Source organism: Cajanus cajan, chromosome 5 (assembly GCF_000230855.2).
Source record: "Cajanus cajan strain Asha chromosome 5, NIPB_CcT2T_4, whole genome shotgun sequence".
Lineage (NCBI taxonomy): Eukaryota > Viridiplantae > Streptophyta > Magnoliopsida > Fabales > Fabaceae > Cajanus > Cajanus cajan.
In genome coordinates this window covers 67,755,210-67,774,664 of record NC_138521.1, presented here as the reverse complement: position 1 = coordinate 67,774,664, position 19,455 = coordinate 67,755,210, and the positions used below count along the sequence as shown (strand labels likewise).

At 31.7% G+C, this 19,455-nt stretch overlaps 2 protein-coding genes across 3 annotated transcripts; both read right to left on the bottom strand.

Moving 5' to 3' along the window:
* LOC109808432 (oligouridylate-binding protein 1) lies at positions 1 to 4,491 on the bottom strand. 2 transcript variants are annotated; one of them, XM_020371436.3, is made up of 12 exons: positions 4,187 to 4,491; positions 3,691 to 3,752; positions 3,283 to 3,385; positions 2,992 to 3,068; positions 2,851 to 2,912; positions 2,666 to 2,753; positions 2,430 to 2,505; positions 2,284 to 2,314; positions 1,715 to 1,834; positions 1,247 to 1,332; positions 810 to 983; positions 1 to 506 (listed from the first exon to the last, which is right to left on the bottom strand). In XM_020371436.3, the coding sequence occupies exons 1-12, from the start codon at positions 4,265 to 4,267 to the stop codon at positions 228 to 230; spliced, it is 1,239 nt and encodes a 412-aa protein (XP_020227025.1). In that variant the 5' UTR covers positions 4,268 to 4,491; the 3' UTR covers positions 1 to 227. The 2 variants fall into 2 exon arrangements, with proteins under 2 accessions (XP_020227025.1, XP_082931919.1); XM_083075793.1 differs by lacking the exon at positions 3,691 to 3,752 and having other exon boundaries at positions 4,187 to 4,225.
* A 10,828-nt stretch (positions 4,492 to 15,319) lies between these two features.
* Positions 15,320 to 17,881, bottom strand: JAZ1 (jasmonate-zim-domain protein 1). The gene is made up of 5 exons (XM_083075791.1): positions 17,624 to 17,881; positions 16,943 to 17,090; positions 16,260 to 16,507; positions 16,102 to 16,159; positions 15,320 to 15,650 (listed from the first exon to the last, which is right to left on the bottom strand). Exons 1-5 carry the CDS (start codon positions 17,778 to 17,780, stop codon positions 15,548 to 15,550), a joined length of 714 nt encoding a protein of 237 aa, XP_082931917.1. The 5' UTR covers positions 17,781 to 17,881; the 3' UTR covers positions 15,320 to 15,547.
* Between the last annotated feature and the right edge of the window lie 1,574 nt (positions 17,882 to 19,455).

Below are 19,455 nucleotides of genomic sequence, written 5' to 3'. Positions count from 1 at the left end.
TGATCGTCAATAGAAAAAAGACACCATTCATGCACGCAACGGCTAGGACATTGTAGCAATACAAATGTGCCATCCATAAATACGCACAGAAGAAAATTTAGGAGGATAAAGCTAGAAGAGATGGGGGCAGGAAAAGGAAGAAAATAAACGGTATAGTAGAACCGTTCTAACGGTTCAACACACTTTAATGCTCCCTTGTTTATAGCAGGGAGTTGTACAACATATTTTTACTGATAGTACATTAGGTGCTGGGTGGTCGCAACATTCTGGAATCTTGCATCATAACCAGCCCCAGGAGCACCCATTCCCATGGCTGCCTGCTTTAGGGCATGTTGACCTTGCTGATGCATAAGGGCGGCATGTGCACCTCCCATTTTACTCAATGCCATCTGTCGTTCATACGCTGCAAGACCAGCAAGAGAAAAGCCCGGCACACTCGCAGAAGCAGGTGGGGGAAGAGGAGTAGAGGCTGTACCCGGAGGAGTGGGTTTGCTACCCCATGAACACTGTAAAATATCGGTTAACAGAATTACATACAACATTATTTTCCAGAGCCTTTGGAAAGGAGTTCCAAAGCTCAAAATTATATGTGGTAGAGAATATGATTGAGAAGATGTGAACAAGAGCTTCAGACTTTTGAGAAACAAAGACAATAAAATAGTTGGCATTTTACTTCAATTTAATTTAATCTGGCAGTGTGGCACACATTTTTTTTTTCGGAAGTACTCCAGTAAATGCCACAAAAGCTATAAATAAAACCAGCTATAACAATAATAAAATTATCAACAAATAAATATCCTGCCAATTACCTTGATAGGTTTGCCACAGAGAATTCGAGCATTACCCATTTGTATAGCAAGAGCTGCTTCAGCATGGGTACTGTATCTCACAAACCCAAAACCTTTGTCTCGTTGCACCCTAACATCTTCAATAGTTCCAGCACCAAGAGAATGAAAATGGTGATGGAGATCAACAGATGTAACCTGCAATTTCACAGCTTATGAGAATGGCTACAGAGCAATCTTACTGACAGAAGTTAAAGAACTCTGCATATTTAAATACTGCTCGCAAGTTGTTAATCTAATTGCCTAATATAGTACTGAAACACTCACCATCTATGCACAAAGCTACAAGACTAGTTTATACTACACAAGCACATTTAAATAGCAGAAAAAATAATTCAGACAGTTATGAAGAACTAGTGAGGAAAAAACTCTCATAAAAGTTAGAAAAATATAATCCTTGCCTCTGGAGCCAGATTGCCAACATAAACAGTGGTATATTGAGGATTCTTCTCGGGGGCATCATCATTGGTTATTTCCTGGCCTTCTTCTACAAAAATAAATAAATAAATAAAAAGTCGATCATAAGAAAAGATCATCACAAAGCAAAATCTACAATCATGTCACCATGATCAATTGAAGGAAAAAATATCAATATAGCAGAAAAAGATAAATATTTGAAAATGTCAATTATGATGCATATATTGAAGATGAACCAAAACATATCAGCCACTTGAAATGCTATTTGGAAGTGTCCAGTTTAAAATTTATTTCAAATGAACTTTCCTGTCTGATAGTATAAAAAATGAACAGTTTCCTTCAGAAAATATTCTAGACTACGCATGTAGTCATGAAAGGAAAAATTAGAATTTAATGATCTCTAAAGATGAGACCCATTCAAAGGAATCTCAGTACAATAAACTCAATCTCACCAGATGTTCCATTTGTTAACTCCACAACACTTTTTGAATCTGAGCCCTGCTTTTCATCACTGGCATTGGCCCCTTTGGTGGCCCAATTACAACGAATCTGTCTACTTCCAAGCCATTTTCCTTAAGTGTTGGGAAAACAGAAAACGTCAAAAAATTAAAAAAAAAATCAGATACAATTGAAACAGCTAATGCAACTAACAAAAGACAAAATTAAATAAACAACAAATTAATGAACCAAATATCCCATGGAAATCATCACTGTCAATGGCAAGGACTTGAATACCAAAATTGTATGTTCAGGGACCATATAACAAGTCAAAATGGTTATTTGATATTCAGAATAAATAACAGCCCAATTACTGCATCCCATTATCAGATACCCCCACAATATGTTTTAAAGCATGTTATAGGGATCACATGTATATTAGATCTCACATACAATATGTTTTAAACAATTTTTACATCATACAAAAATTGAAAAAATATAATATCACAATATTCATGCATATATCACATGGAGAATGTTAAAAAAGAAAAAAAATAGCATTTACATGATGAAAATATCTTACCAGTCAAATCATTTATAGCACTTTGGGCTTCCTGATAAATGAAATCAGAGAACAAAAACATCCTGATATTAGCATGGAAAACAACACAGAAAACACCAAAAATACTGTACAAGAACAAATGTATAAATGAAGTGATGATTTCATGCCTGCTGATTCCGGAAAGAAACAAATCCAAATCCCCTGGAACGGCCTGTCTTCTGATCCCACATCACCCTTGCATCACTGTAACACCAACATACCATAGTCGTCATCATGATACTACAAAAATAAACTCATTTAACATATACATTCAGGTATATGCACTTCCAACAAAATATCTCTAGTAAACCATAAAACAATATAGCAATGAGAAGAAAAAGATAATGGGCTTATAAAAACTTACGAACAACTAGGATATACAGAAAAACAAGCATACAATGTTGCATCTGTAACCTCGGGACTAAGGTCACCAACAAAAATATTAAAGTGACCTGAAACCAAATGAAGAGAAAAAGGTAAAGTTGCCTTTCCATAAAACAAAGCACAAAAAACTGATCTCAAAGAGTACATGGTCAGCAAGAATATAACCTGAGGTATCCTCTCTCTGGCTGCTAGCATAAGCCCAGTTAACCTTAATAGGCTGCCCAAAACTGCAGATAATGTGCTGTTGTGTTAAAATATTAAATTAATAAAAGTTGTACCATAACTCAAAATTAAGATTCCACATACATATTCCTCCCATTCAGAGTTACAATAGCAAATGCAGCTGAACTGCGATCAAAGTAGTCCACAAAGCCATAGGATGACTGCAGAAGACAAAATAATGCAGATCATCATGGTTGGGATGATATAAGAACACATAGCAAGGAAAATATATATGGCCAAATATCTTTGGTGAACACACAACTTGTCATTCACTACGGGCAGCTAATGGGAATCATGAACTCTATCATACACTATTAATCCTTCATTGTTATTCTCTGCTTATAGATAAAATTATAAAGTATAACCAAAACTGACCTTCTCTTTCCTAATAAGTTTGCATCCTTCAAGGGCACCTGCAGTTGAAAAAAGTTCATGAAGAAGGGCGTCTGTAACCTGGGGATGAATGTTGCCGACATAACTGCATATCCTCAAAAGTTATTAGACATTAGAAATGAAATATATACCAAGCAAAAGAGTGGGTAAGTTAATAACCCCGCAGACAAAAACAAATGGATACACTTACGACAAAAAAAAAAAAAAACAACAATACAACAGATAAATTTTAAAACATTTCAAGCTAAGGATTATCTTATTAGAGACAATGAAGTCAACAGGTCACTCAAGGCAGCTAAACTGGGGAAAAAAGACTAAATCAAAATAAACAAAGAGCAGCTGAAGATATTAATTTAATAAAATGAAAATAAAATGTCTATTAACACTCACACACTGCGGCATGTACTTGAATCAAAGCCAGGTGGCAGATTTCCACTCAAGATAGGCTCTATCTGCAAAATAAAAATGTAAAAAAGACAAAGAAAAAAAAAGGCCCTAAAAGCAAAATTATCCACTCTCCTTTCAACTAATCTGATCAAACAAATCGCATTTACAAACCATAGAAATAAATAAATACCTAACGTCTCAACAAGTAAAAAAAAAAACAAAAACAAAAACAAAAACAAAACGACAAGATGAATTTGCACCACTAAAATCACATATATCTAGCAAAAACAAAAATAAAGGAAAACTAAAACAGCTGCTAGCTGATCAATTAGCAGGAAATTGAATTACAAGAAGTAATCACGAACATAAAACGATAAGAATTGGGAAGGATTAAGCTGAAAATGTGAAAAATAAGTGCTACGGAGAAATTAATAAAAATAATAAGGAAAAAAAAAAGCGATAAATAATAAAATAATAGGAAGCAAGGGAAAAGAGGAACCTGAGGAGGAGTAAGGAGAGCAGGGTGGTGGTAGAGAGAGGGCTGCATCATGGCATGCTGCCTTAACCTCTGTGGCTGCATCTTCAATTCTAGGGTTAGGGTTGCAGAGGAAGAAGAAATGGGGATTCAAAGGAAAATTGAAAAACAAGAGAAAGGAAAAAAAAACTAAAATAAAAGGAAAAATAAAAGGGAAAAAAAGGAAAAAGAAAAACCCTCGAAAGAGAGGGGAAATGGAAAGAAGAGAGACAGACGAAGACGAAGATGATAATGGATTGGAGGGACCGAGTCTCAGACAAACTTCTCCTTTAAAACTTCAGTTAAAAGAAGGCTTATAAAAAGATAATAATAAATAAATAAAAAGTAAAAATTAATAGGGTTAATGGGATATGCTGCTGACAGGTCCACCCATAGATTTTGTTTCCCAACTACGCTCATGGGCTTCTTCTTCTTCTTCTTCTAAGCCCAGCAGGCCCATATTAAGGTAAAAATATTTCAAAAAATGAATAAAATTTCATTTTCTTTCTACTATCCATTATTAACATATAGCCTAGTAGTTGGGAGAGGATGGTTTAGGGTAGTTAGAAATATGAGAATCTAGGTTTAATCTTCATTGCGACCATCTTTATAATCTTTCCTATCTTTATAAAAAAAAAAAACATAAATAACTTAATATAAAAATATTTAATCTTTCACATGAAAATAAGTTATTCTATCTCCTAACTTATGTGTGAAATGTTACTAAAAAGTAAGAATATGATGAGCGTGAATTGTTATAAACCGGTAATTTACCAAGATTATTTGGTATCGTAGAGCTTCAAATCCATTATGGGAAAAAATTAACTAAACCTTATTTTACCACCTACAAATTTTTTATTAATTATTTATTATATTTAAATTACAAAATTATTCACGTAAAATACTCTCCTGATTCCAAAACTGAACTAATAATAGTAATGTAAAATTCTCCAAATTAAACTTGGTTCTTTATCAAATAAAATCCAATAACAATTATCTTTAACACTTGAACAAAGTGAAACTAAGAAAACTTGAAAGTATAAAGAGATTGAAGTGAGGCAGAAAAAATGAGAGCTCTATTATTATGTAAAAAAGACAAATTACGGAACAAGATGAAATAACAAGTACTAACTAGAAGGGTGGTCTATAATATTTAGTATTTAGTAGATGCTGCATATATGCACAATTTTTCTTTGAAGTTTTATTCTCTAACAGGAAGCTAATTACTTTAAATATGCAGATTCAGGTGTTACATTGAGTCATAATACCATGCCGATCATAAACAGTTAAACTTACATGTTTCGTAACACGTCCAAACGTGATTCAAAGCCAGAATTACGTTTAAAACGTAAAAATTATAACTAAACCTGATAAATTACGTTAAAAATTTAAACCAAACGCACACCATAAGCGACCCAAAGCAATTACGCGTGTCATTTCATTTCATGGACGTGTCAGTGTCACAGACGAAGACTGAGTCTTAAGGGAGTGGTTCACTTTTTCTTTATGGACAGCTACTATATCATTTTTCATACATGCATCTATTGTTTTTTTCTTGTACAGTGCAATATTCATTTTCATCACTTATGTAAACCAACCACTATTAATTGATGCTCAGCTATGAAACACCACCTTTTGTTTTTGTTTTTCAACAATTACATGGCTAAAATCTGGATCAACTATTAGGTTCAAAAACAAACTTTATAACTTATATATTCTATTTTAATATTATCTTTAATTAATACTTTTTTATATCAAATCTTTAACTAATACGGAACTTAAATCCTTTTGCAGAAGCACCTTTTATCAATATTAATCTCAATGAAAGTTTCTTGGTAATCCTCCACTCCAGCGGCGAGTTTTGAAAGTATTTTGAGAGATCTAATTAGTTATGAGACTTTGCTCGAATGTGTGATTTTGTTGCAAATCTTAAAATGGAACTATTAGACATTAATCATGATTTATCAAAGATTTGTTGGGAAAGTTTCATATTTGTCTCGTCAATCTAATTTATAATGTACCTTGGATTTGATTTAATAAGATCATAATTTCTTTCATATGTTTTGTCCATTGATTGTTTTGATAAGAAGTTTTACCTCTAAAATTTGATCTCTTACTGTATACCATATTTTACAGAAAGTAAATGTATGTGTTAATATTGACTTACTAAACATGAAATTTCATATGAATATTCCTTCGGATAATAGAATAAATATCATTTTCAGTAAAATCCTTTATTTTAATTGACAAAAAATTATTGTTCAAATCAATCTTAATTTAGTTTTTTAAGTTTAATGATGTAATATATATATATATATATTGACACATGCAGATTTAATAGATAATAGTAATGTAGATGACTTAATGATAAATCTTAAATATGTTAAAGAAGATTTAGGCTCAACTCAAACTATAATATTCCGGTGTGCGTATCAAACTCAAATCTAATTTAGCTAGTGCGACAAAGACAAGCCTACAAGACTACAAATTATACATATATCACAAAAATAAAATACATTAATACACTGCAAACAAACACGCTATTTTTTTTTCCGTTCATGTAATTAAATATGAGTTAATCATCCATACACTATCAGTGTAAAGTATTTTACACTGACAACCAATCATATCTTTTAAATTATTTTGTTTTATTTTTATTTCATTGAATAAGCAAATGATATGACACAATTAGAAGATATGAAATTTCCCCTTCAACAAGATCAACATAAACATATCACCTTCGACAACTTAACAAAGCTCCAAGCAACAAATATAATCTTATCCCGTTTGCATAGCAAGTATAATCATGACAGTTTCGACCACAAAAAAAGGTAAACTTACATAAGAAAACACATAAATATCAACAATAGTTAATCAACATACAGATTAAAAGTATAATTCACAACTTAACCATCAAACAACTTTCAACAATAATAACTTTGCAACGTATCCAACATTTAACATAACAATATAATTCTCTTAATCAACTAAAATAACCAAACAACTTAACAATTGAATCAAGATCAATTTCAACCTTCAACAACCAGTACAACTCAAAATGTGTATGATAATCTCAACATAACAACTTTAAATAACTAATTTGTCATCACATATATCAACTTATAGAGATCTCCTATAAATGAAGTGAGGAGTTTAAGTGACTTGTCCCTATCCAATCATAGCATTAAACCTATCTCAACCAGGTTAAATATAGTAAAATGTTAGGTCTCATAAGAGAGTCAAGCATAGATAACTTAGTTTAATTTCTCAAGTTTTGTCATTTAAATAATGAAGTATTATGCTATGTCAAGTTATAATAGTTTGGGTAAGAGTTTATCACAATATTAATTAGCTTAACTAAGCCACATATAAAATTAGTCCACCGACTACTCTTCAAATACAACAACCATTTGAAACTAAGTTAGGGATTCTAGCATCCGATTTCATACTTTACTCAGTTAATCATTCAATTAAGATATGATTCAACTACTTCCATACCAAAACAACATAAGCCCTAAAGGAAAATAACTTTCAAAATAACTTAATTCACCTTTAGTATCTATGTATTTCAACTTAGACATGTATCCCAACCACATGTCCTTAACTTTACCACTTTATACAACATATGACTTTTAACTTTCATCAAATTAATCAATAATATACAACTCAACATCAATAGTACTCATCATCAATTATTATTATTTAACATCATTTAAATATCAATAATTTATTATATTTCAACATTTAATATCTCAACACTTCATATATTATCATATGTTATAAGAGATTGAAAAAGATGCCCATCAAGAAAAAAAAAAATCCTATAATTAAAAGAAAAAAAAACTAAAAAGGGTAAGCTACTGTCTATGAGGACCGCACATGTTTTTAAATGAGATTGTAATTCATGCTACAAAAAAAAAATCTAAACAATTATATGTGACTTTTCGAGACACGTTCCCTTTTTAAAAGTCGATATTTTATGGTATGTAATTTTCTTTTTAAGAATCATGTTTTTCTATATAAAAATATATATAATTACTATAAATGTTACAAATGTATTTAATATCTTTAATAAACATAAAAATATAGAATTTGTAACATATAACTTTCTGAAACTTAAATAATCTTCCAATAAACATCTTAAAGTAAACCTGGGTTTGTGGTGAAACGACGGATATAAACAGCCAGAAATTTTTGTTCCGAGCTTCGGTAGTGGCTTTCTTTTACTAAGCCCAATAATGATAAACTACGCAAAGAAGCCCAAATTGTAGTGACATCATAATAGGCACCATTGTAAAGGACGTAAATAAAAAATTTGCTTAAATATGTTTTTAGTCCTTCAAATTTAGAATAAATCTATTTTGGTCCCTCAAATTTAAAATTATTATTTTTAGTCCCTGTAATTTCAAAAAAATCTTATTTTAATCCTTATATTCAAATTTTGTTAAAAAATTTATCAAATATTATTACATAAAATCTACCTATTGGTATTTTTATTAATGAAAATATCACATTAAATTTGATTGATATTGTATAATTGTCTTAATTAGTCACTTTTAAATATGTTATTTGTGACCTAAGGGATTAAAATAAGATTTTTGAAAATTATAAGGACTGAAAACAGCAGTTTTAAATTTGAGGGACCAAAAACAAATTTATTTTCAATTTGAGGGATTAAAAACATATTTAAACCATAAAAAATTCCTACCACATGATAACTAATAAATAAAGATTAATTTATACTTGTAATACGTGATTTTCGTGAAAATAATTTTAAAATATTTTCTAGTGTACTAAAAGTATGGTTTATTTTTTACAAAGGTGGGAATTATATAAACTAGTATCGCCATTAAATATAAAAATTAGGTAAATCAGTAAAATGTAAAAATATATGCTCTGTCTATTGCTCTTGAATGAATATATAAATTATAGTAAATAATTTCTTTATTATATTATAAGTGTGAAATACCTATTAATTTTATCAATTACTTATTTCTATTAGAGAATATGAATAACCATATTTTGTTCAAAAAAATGAATAACCACATTTAACAAAGTCTCTTTCTCAATAACATTTTTTTTAATTCACAAAATTTAAATTTAATGTTCAACTTAAAAATTCTGAAAATTCAATCTTATTCAAACCACATAATGTCGATAAATGATTCTTGTACAATAAAATTATACATCAAAACTAATAGATGGACAATAGAGAAACTTGAAATGCGATAAATAATGAGATAGAGAGATTAAAAAAAATTGTATAAATTATCGTATAGATGATATATATATATATATATATATATATATATATATATATATATATATATTAAAGTATAAATTAGGAACTTACAAGGAATGTACTCATCGTAGTAGTAGATGCAAGAATGTGATTTCTAGATGTCTAATTCAATGTGTAGCTGTTAAATTAAGTAATTTAAGTGGACACGAAATATTCAAAGTTTTGGAATGTCGTGTCAACATTACATGGGGGCATAGTAGGGTGCACGAGGAAAATATTTGTTAACTATTCAATTCGAACACCTCGTGGTAGGAATTGTTTTAATAAGTAAGTGATTTACAAATCTGTTAAATTTTGGTCAGTTTTGTTGGTTATGATTTTTTTATAATGAAAGGGTAAGAACAATATTACAAATTAAAATAAATTATAAAATTAAATTATATGTATCTTAGTTATATAAAACAATAAATACATTAATTATAAATTATGAAACAAAAAATAATCTAATTATCTTAATTGTGTTAATATTCTTCTTTCTATAAGTCATATTAGTACTAAACTAAGTAGAGTTTGTAATATGAACTAAAAAAAACATTAATAAAATGTCAAAAATCTAAAAATGAAAAAAAATATTATAAGGATTAAAATGAGACGGTCATAATTGTAGATACTTAAAACATATTTATACCAAAAAAATTATGATATCATAAAAAACATTTCTTGAATTTGTTAGTGTTATGTAACCACTACTTAATTCAAAATATATTTTAGAAATAAATTTAAAGTTTTGACATTTTTAATTTAAATTAATTAACTTGTCTATTTTTATTGGTCTTAAAAAATTAGTAATTTATTTTTATATAAACAACCAGAAATAGTCGAAGTAGCATTTTTAATGGAATGTGAATAATTTTTTTTTGTACAGTAACATTTTTTTTAAGACTAGTATAGTAACATAATTCATATAATTTTATAATCATACTTAAATTTGGATACTTATTGTTTTATTTATAGCTGTAAACAACACGTTTTACTCTTTTGTCAAAATATTTAAATTTAAAAATCATCTAATACTTTCTTTTTTTTGTGTAAATTGACCTTGCAAATGCAAATTTCTAAGGTAAAGAACCTTTTCTTTTTGACAGCTCTGAACCGAAGAACTTGGTGGCTAAGAAATTGTTGTAAGTAGGAAACTTATGAAAATTAATTGTTATTATGAAGTTTAAATTTATCTACTTTTTTTATTATAGACTTTACATAAACAAGTTAAATGATGGGTTATTTGCCAGTTAATTTTAGGTGGACCACCAAATAAATGATTCGTGATTACACCACTATTTTGGAAAGTATTTTTTTAGAATTTTCATTATAAAATTATGCAAGCAATTATTTACCAAAATTCACACTGTTTGATTCATTAGAGATGACTAAGAAATAGAAGTGAGAGACGAGGAAATGGTGCGACGAAATTATTCAAGCGATTTGTTTCGACAAAAATGAGTTAGAAGAGAAATAACGAAGAGATAAATGGTAAAGAATAGCCTTTACACTTTTACCTTTCATAAATAAGTTTCTCTTTGAGTTTCTACTCTTTTCATTCTCTCTTTATTCAAATAAAAGGCCACTTTATTCAAATGTTGAGTGATTTTTTTTATTTAAGTAAAGTGTAAACTTATTTGAATCAGGAAATTTTTATTTAAATAAAAGTTCACTTTATTTGAATGCATGATGAATGATAACTCTTTTATTTGAATACAATGCGAGCTTATTCAAATGAGAGGCTTTTTATTCGAATAAAATAGTACTTTATTTGAATGCATGTTGAATGATAGCTAGTAATTTAAATATTTTATATTTTGAAGTTAATTAAATATGAAATTTAAATTAATTAATTGATAATTTAATAAATTTAAATATTTATATTTTGTAGATAATTCAATAAATTTAAATATTTTTTATTTTGTGATGTTATTTAAATTAATAATTGAATATTAATTTGTCAATTTTTTTGTTAGTTTGGTACACTAATTATTATTGATTTAATTTAATTTTATGTGTCAAAGGGTTGTGAATAAAGAGAAATAGTAATTTAGAAAATATTGATGTACATGAGAAACATATTTTAAGTATTAAATTTAACTTTTAATCATCTTTACGCTAGTATTGCATTGTAAGTGTAAACATACTTTATGTATTTTTACTATTTATTTTAATTAGACTATATTAAATCTAAATATCTTTGTTGTACACTAATAATATATAAACATTAATTATACTATAGAAATAATTATATATAAACCGTTAATAATCGTGAGACCCTGTTCATATATTCTTTCTCCCTACTCACTTCACTCTTCTCATTTTCTCCCTCTCAACTCACTTTCTCTTAATTCTCCTTTACTCTCTCTTTTCCCTGTTTCCTTTTTTCTCTGATCTTGGGTGGCAGTGGTGATCTTAGGAGCTGAGTAATGGTGTTGGATTGCTAGCTGAACCGTGCGAAGCTCCTCTTCAAGCTTCTTCTTCTCCCTTCTCTTCCCAGAGCTCGGAATCGTCTCACCGAGGTAGGGGAAGTTAGTTTTCTTGTTGTGGTTTGGCTGAAATGAGTCTAAGAACTCGTGTGGTTGATTTTGATTTCGGATTCTTGGATGTTTGGGTGGCACATTGAGTTTTTGGGGACTTTGGGGTTCATGAGAAATTTGGGTTTTTCTTGATTGTTACATGCATGGGTGAAAAGATAGTATTTTTGGACTCTAGGATGAGAATGTGGTATTTTGGATGGTTTGCATGTTGGATTGCTGGTTGTTTTCGCAGGTTTTGATGAGATTTTCGAAGTAGGTGAGGGTTCTCGTTTGAATTTGCGCCGGGCGCAGTTCTTCGCGCTGGGCGCGACTTGAAATGGGAAGTTTCTGGGTTAACCGCACCGGGCGCAATAGACCTCTGTAGGTCTCTGGTTGAGGATTAAGCCGGGCGCTCTTTTAATTCGCCGGGCGCGCATTTGCTTTTCAGAATTTGACTTTATAGTCTTCATGCAAGTTGTAGCCTTGGATGTTAGCTTTCCAATGGCGCTGGAATCACTCAAAAAGGAGTTTTAGAACTCTAGATATGGCTGTTTTAGTGAAGAGGGGTCGAGCTGCTAGCTTTGTTTATAACTGTTGCGTTTTTATCATTTTTAACATGATAGATGAAGGAATTAAGACTTGGTGTCTTCAGGAGAGTTGTAGGAAATTTGATTATCTTTCATATGAGATAAGGATGAGCATGGTAGGAGTAGTATAACTCCTGATGCGCTGTTTGCTGTGATAGTTGCCATTTCACATTTAGTGATTTAGTTAAGTTGAAAGTTGTTTTAGGTGCTTAGGTGTACTCTTGTTGTTTGGGTGAGTAATTTGACAAGATAGATGAGTTGTAAACAAGATGGTTGGGTCGCATTAGGTGTTGATCATGTTGTTTTAAGCTGTTAGTGATGAATGATTATTGAGCTGAATGATGATATTGATGTGCTGCGCTGAGCGCGACCCTTGTCGCGCTGGGCGTGAGACTCCTTGGGAGTCTCTGCCTCGAGGGCGCTGGGCGCAATTTGGTTTGCGCTGGGCGCGAGACCAAGGGAGGTCTCTACCTTGCCTGCACTGGGCGCAGGTTGGGGCATGTCGAGCGTGTGAGACTCCTTGGAGTCTCTGCCTGGCCTGCGCTAGGCGCAATTGGGTATTGCGCCAGGCGAGAGAGAGCTTTGGACTCTCTGGCTAAGTCTCGCAGGGCGCAGGCACGCTTGCGCCAGACGCGCTGGCCCCTGAAGCCCTCTGGTTGTGCCACGCCAGGCGCAACCATGAGTGCGCCGGGCGCGTATGAGGATGTGAAGTTATATGCTGAAATTTGCTGATAATATTATTTTATGCTGAACTAAGCCGAAATTGATGAATATGATGCGATGACTAGCTGAAATTGCTATTTGAGGATGTTGAGCTGTGTTAGGTGTATATTGCTGTAAGATGCTTAGAAGTGCTGTAAGACGATAGGCTATACTATTAAGCTAAGCTGTGCTGAATGTTGTTTATGCTGATTAATGTTGCCAATGCCGTGTGATGAAAAGTTGTGTTGTGCGGTATGTTGTTAATAATGTAACGCTGAGTTGTGATATGTGATGCTAATGCTAAACTTTATTGTTTGAGTCGAGCTGAATTATATGCTGATAGTTGTTGAATTATGTTGTAATTGCTGAGTTGAGATGTAATTGATAAATATGTTGTGCTGACTAGATGTAAATGCTGAAAAATGATGTTAAGCTGTAATAGATGTATCTCGCTATGCTGAGCTGGACTGTTATTGATGATTTTAAATGCTGATTTATAATATGGCTGTGCTCTAGAATGATGAGTCGAGTTGTGAGTAGTAAGCTGTGTTGAATACTACTTAGTTGTGCTGTATGCTGATTTTGGTGTTGTGTTGTGCTGTGAGCTATTTTGCTGTGCTGTTTATTGCTGAGCTGTATGCTGTGTTTAGCCACTATTGTGGTGCTGTTATAGCCGCTATGTCGGTGCTGTTAGCCACTATTGTGGTGCTGTTATAGCCGCTAAGTCAGTGCTGTTATAGCCGCTAAGTCGGTGTTGTGCTCCGTGCTGATAGGAGCTGTTGTAGGCCATAAGGCTAAGCTGTGGTAGGAGATCTCCGAGCTGATATGCGTGACGACGCATTGTGTGTTTACTACTATTTATCGATGTGTACTGTTGTTATTGTTGAATGATGTGAGATGTGTGTTGTTATATATATATATATATATATATATAGCTGATGTTGTTAAGCTAATTGATGTTCTGATAGCTGTAGCTGTTTACTATTCTTAAATTTATGTATATGTATGTTGTTTCTTTCACTAGCTTACCCTTGTTGTTTCCATGTGGTTTGGACTGCAATGATCATACTATGTATGGGAGCAGGGCACGGATAGGTTGGTGGCTTGTGGCAGGTCTGTAGCTAGCAGATAGAGCTTACTTCTTATGGATGTTTTGGTGTTTTTGCTACTTGGTGTAGTAGCTCTGGATGTATTTTTCATTTTGAATCTAGTCAGACTTGGACATGTATATATGTATATTCTAGACACTATATGTATGCACTTGTTCTTTTCTGTCCGGTTTCAGGTGTACAGTGTGGTGTGTAGTGACCAGTCGGGTCGTTACAATAATTATATACTAAAAATGATTTATCATTAATAATTATAATTAATAATTAACATTAATTATAAATAACATTTTTATTGGAATAAAGTCATTGGAAATGATTTTATTCAAATAAACAATATATTTATTTGAATAACACCACTCTGGAGAGACGATTTTATTCGAATAAACTTGTGTATTGAATAAACAACACAATTTATTCAAATTTGAATAAAACTGTTGCTTATGGAAATAAATTTTTTTTTTCTGAAAAAGTAATATTGTAATTTTATTACTAATTATATCTTTATTTTCGTTTTTTTATGAATTCAAGTGAAACAACTACATAATATTATTCCTGAAAACATGTTCTCCAAAGGATTGATTTAATCATGTATGACCCCAGCAGGAATTTCAGTCAATAAATAGTTTCGTTGTATATTTGTCTTTGAAAAATGAAGTTGTGGGCTGTTTTTTTTTTCCAGAATTTGATGCAATGGTTAGCGTGAACATAATACAATTAGAAATTAAAAAAGAACGAAATCATTTTATTTCTCTCGTCTTGAAATGGTGCGCCATTCTTGCACAAGAGTCCAATTCAAATTTATTAAAAAAAATATTTTCCTTATTAACTTGATGGGGATTGTTTTGGCTGTTCAGTTTTACGTTGATTCTATTTCGTAGCGAGAAAAGGTGCGGAGAAAAGCGACGAATGAAGGAAGGTAATACACAAGAAATGAGAATAATGAATTCAAGAATTTGAAATACTATAATTACAGGAAATATTTGGAATCATAATAATTGGAGCCAACATCTAAGACGACTCATGTTAGATCTATCAGTCATAGTGGTAGATAACAAGTTATTAAAATGACAAAGCTCTAGCGAATAATATATCAAAAAGGAAAGGAAAAAACTGGTTACAACTACTTAAAACTGTAACTGCGCTCAAGTTTATGTTGATTTAGCACCTAATCCAAGCCAAGACATGGATTCACCCGCCTTATTAGAAGCAGAGTTGGGACTGTTTGTTTGATATGGCGCTTTGGCAGCAATTCTGCAAACAGCATAAAAAAGGAACAAAATTAATCTATTAGGTCACAACAACAATTTTCAGAGGGTATAGTTTTGAGTATAATTGCAACATGAAAAGAGGAAAATCAATTCGCACAATGCACAGGATAAATCCCTTCTTTACTAACAAACTAACACGATGCATCAGTTCCCATGACACAAAAACCAGACATAAACATACCACAAAAAGGTCAGACATTCACTACACAAACTGGTTGGTAGTGCGATTGTTTCAAATGATCAATCACTAGTAGAATGGTAAAAGATTATTTTTGAAAAGAATTGAAAGATGCAGACATCTGATGCCCTGACTAAATTGTGAATCAATTCAGTTTTTTTTTTTTATGCATATGAGAAACAGCAGAAGGGCTTAAAATTCATTATAAACAGAAGAAGATTCACCAAAAAAATATTTCCTTGTTTGAGAGGCATACCTATCTTTTCTCTTCTCAAGGAACCGATGAAGTGAAGCTTTCCTAGCAATTGGAAGATCTGTATAGAAATGAAAATTATGATCAGAAAAAACATGATCCATGACACAAAAGTATATACTTTGATCATCTAATAAATAGTAAAGATCAAAAGAAATTACCACAAGCAATTGGTCTGGATGGTGTTTGAGGGGTGATATTAGGAACAAACGAAGGATGACTCCCTTGCTGGTTATGAGTGTGAACATATGCAGATGAGTTCTGGCCTTTTTGGGGTGTTCCCTTGCTGGCCAATGACATTATCTCCTCCACTTTATCAGCAGGAAAATCATCAAACACAACAACTTGCCCAGCATAAAAGATTGTCAACTGAGAAGCTTTAGGCTCCTTCTCCATAGACTTGAATGAACTGTAGAACATTAAAAAAAAAAAAAAAAAACTTGTTAATCATTATGAAACTGTATGCAATCATGACTAGGAACAAATAAACTACTTTACATGGTCAAATGTTATGATCTATCCTTGATTCATTTAAAGCTCAATTTTAAAACAGAAATATATTACATGGAAAATGCTATCTACTATCTAGTATCCCGAAGATTCTATTGTGTAATTTTACTGTAGTCTTCAATGAAAATTTTCTCCATATTAATTTTTTAATCAGTACGCTTAGGGTTCTAGTTACTAAGTTAGCAAGACCCGTATTGTATTAATAAAACTTATCGAAGAATTAGAATATCTTATGGTAAAGTTAATGCAAAGAATCCATTCCCGGCATGACTCATAAATATTTGAAAAGCTGTTCACTGACTTCACAACTAACTAAACAAGCAAAACAACACACCTTGGTTTAACAATGGATGGAACCTCAGAGTGGCGAGGAAAAGCAGTTTGCGGAGAGAGGAAATCCATGGCAGTGGGGTTCCTTTGCGTCATGATGGTGGGAAACAACTCCATGGTTGTTGCAGAGTGACACGATGTTTCAGGGGAACCTGTGACACATGATGGTTCAGGAAACCTCATAGAGAAAACACGCAAGTCCATGGCAGTTTTGGGGCATATATTTTCTATAACCATCTATCTCGACACAAAAATATTCTCAGCACTCAAAAATGTCTTAAAACTAATCTCACCTTTCTATCATTTTCCCCCAAATTTAAAGAGAGAGAAAAAAATCCAAAACCGCAACATTTCAAGGAGAAAAATCTGGACAGTTAGGTTCATACCCAAAAGCAAAATATTTTCGTTTGACATTTTTTTTCTAGGCCCTCCGGATAAGAAGGAAAACTTGAAAACCATGTGTTAGATCCGGTTTTACTTTAGTATCCAATGTAAGTGGAGCAATTGAAAAACATTGAACCTAGATAAAAGTTCAAACCTAGGAATAAGGGGAAAAAAAATAAAACTTTATCGAAACCCACGATTTTCTCGAATTGCTTTCTTCTAATAGAATAAAATTGGTAACAAACGAGGGGGTAATAAGAAAAAAAAGGGTTGATTAGGAAAAAAAAAATGAAATTGTTACCATTTGGTTCGACGGCGCAACTCATTCCGAGACTAAGGTCTCCGAAGCTGCCCTTTTCCTTGAGGTATTGGCTCAATAGACTACAAGTCTGAGAGAAAGTTGACTTTTCCGCCGGGCGGTGGCCGGAAAAACCTGAATACTCCGATGAGCTTGACATTCTTCCCTCTGAGAAATGGTTGTTGGCGAATTAAATTTTGAGAAGACAGAAGCGACGGTGAAGAGAGAAGGGCTTAAGTTATTATATATAATAGAATGGTGAGAATGAGAATTTTTAATTGGGAGGAGGGAAAATGAAATTGAGGCACGAGGAATATGTGGGTTTGTTATTTTATTTATTTATTAATAAATGTTTTGTTTTTTGGGTTGGGTAATGGGTTGTTTCCGTGGTTGCCTCGTATGACCTGCCTTGCGGTTTGACATTACTACTTTATTGGTATTTTGTTAAGACTTAAGAGTAATTTGAAGCACGTGTTGTTTGCGTTTAGTGAACGGCAGCGGCAAAGGTTGTCGCGATTAGGTTGTTCTCTTCCCGATGACTCTGTCTGTCATTAAATGTGCCTACTTTATCGTTTTCCCACTTTGTGAACCGTTGCCAAGGCACGTATCACATGAACAAACCCTCTCTATTCAATTATATACGTATGTGTATTTCAATAAATCGAATGTTGCGTATACAGAACAAGATACTTGCATGGAGCGGCAAGCCACCTCCTATTATTCTTATTACACTCCACAAATGTTAGCCTTAGCCACGTCTTTTACAACATTCGGATTCATGGATCATCACACTTATATGTGTTATCTTACTTAAAATAACTCAACAACTTTCTCATAAATCTTCTGTGCAATCATTTTTCTTTTTCTATATTATCTATATGCAATAATTCTTTATTATTATAGTATTATTTCTTATGAGATTTCTCCAAAAATATATATATATTAGCTATAGCAAATTGAAACTATTTTAAAATGAACATAAATAATAAAATTACGCCAAAGAAATTTTTACAAAAAATATTTCACCCGTTGTAACACCTTGAATTTTATATCTTATAATAAATAGTATTTTAGAAATTATTTTCATGTTTAATGTATTTATTTTAGTATTTTTTATATTATTTAATTAATTATATAAGCTCTATTTTAATTATGTGACATGATTTGTTATTATATTTTATTTAATTAGTGGAGCAAGAGTTATTTTTATGAAATATATTTTATTATTAATAATTATGTTAAGTTATCTTATAAAAGGGAGAAGGTATGTTTAATATTATTATTATCTATGAGAAAGGAAAGAGGGATGTAGAGGTCTTTTGATATTTATTATTAATATTTATTTTATTAGTTGAGAAAAAGAAGGTTAAGAGAAGTTATCATAAGTTATTAAGGGTTTTCTCATTTCACGCTCTCACTTCTTCTCATTCCTCATTACGTGCTGTCTGTTTTGTGCTCTGAAGAACAAGGAGAACCAGAAGAGGAACAATCGAATTTTGTTTGTGTTTTGTCTTCCAATTATCAAGGTAAGGGGGAGTGATAAACCTCGCTCGGAAGTGTGAGAATATTGTTGGTAGTAGGATTGACTCCCAATCCATTGCCTGATGCATGCTTATAGGAACGGGCAAAATATGAATGTTTTTTGTTTTGATGTATGAGTTTTCTGCTGTATTCCTGGTTGGGTGTGATGCGTGAATATGTGTTTAATTTCAAAAATATATAAGTTTTGATATGAATTAAAGTGTTATGTGGGTTCTTGTGAGAAATCCTACGAGGAACAATTAGGAGTGTGATCTTTTGACAAGATTTGAGGTATTTTATGTAAAATTGAGTAT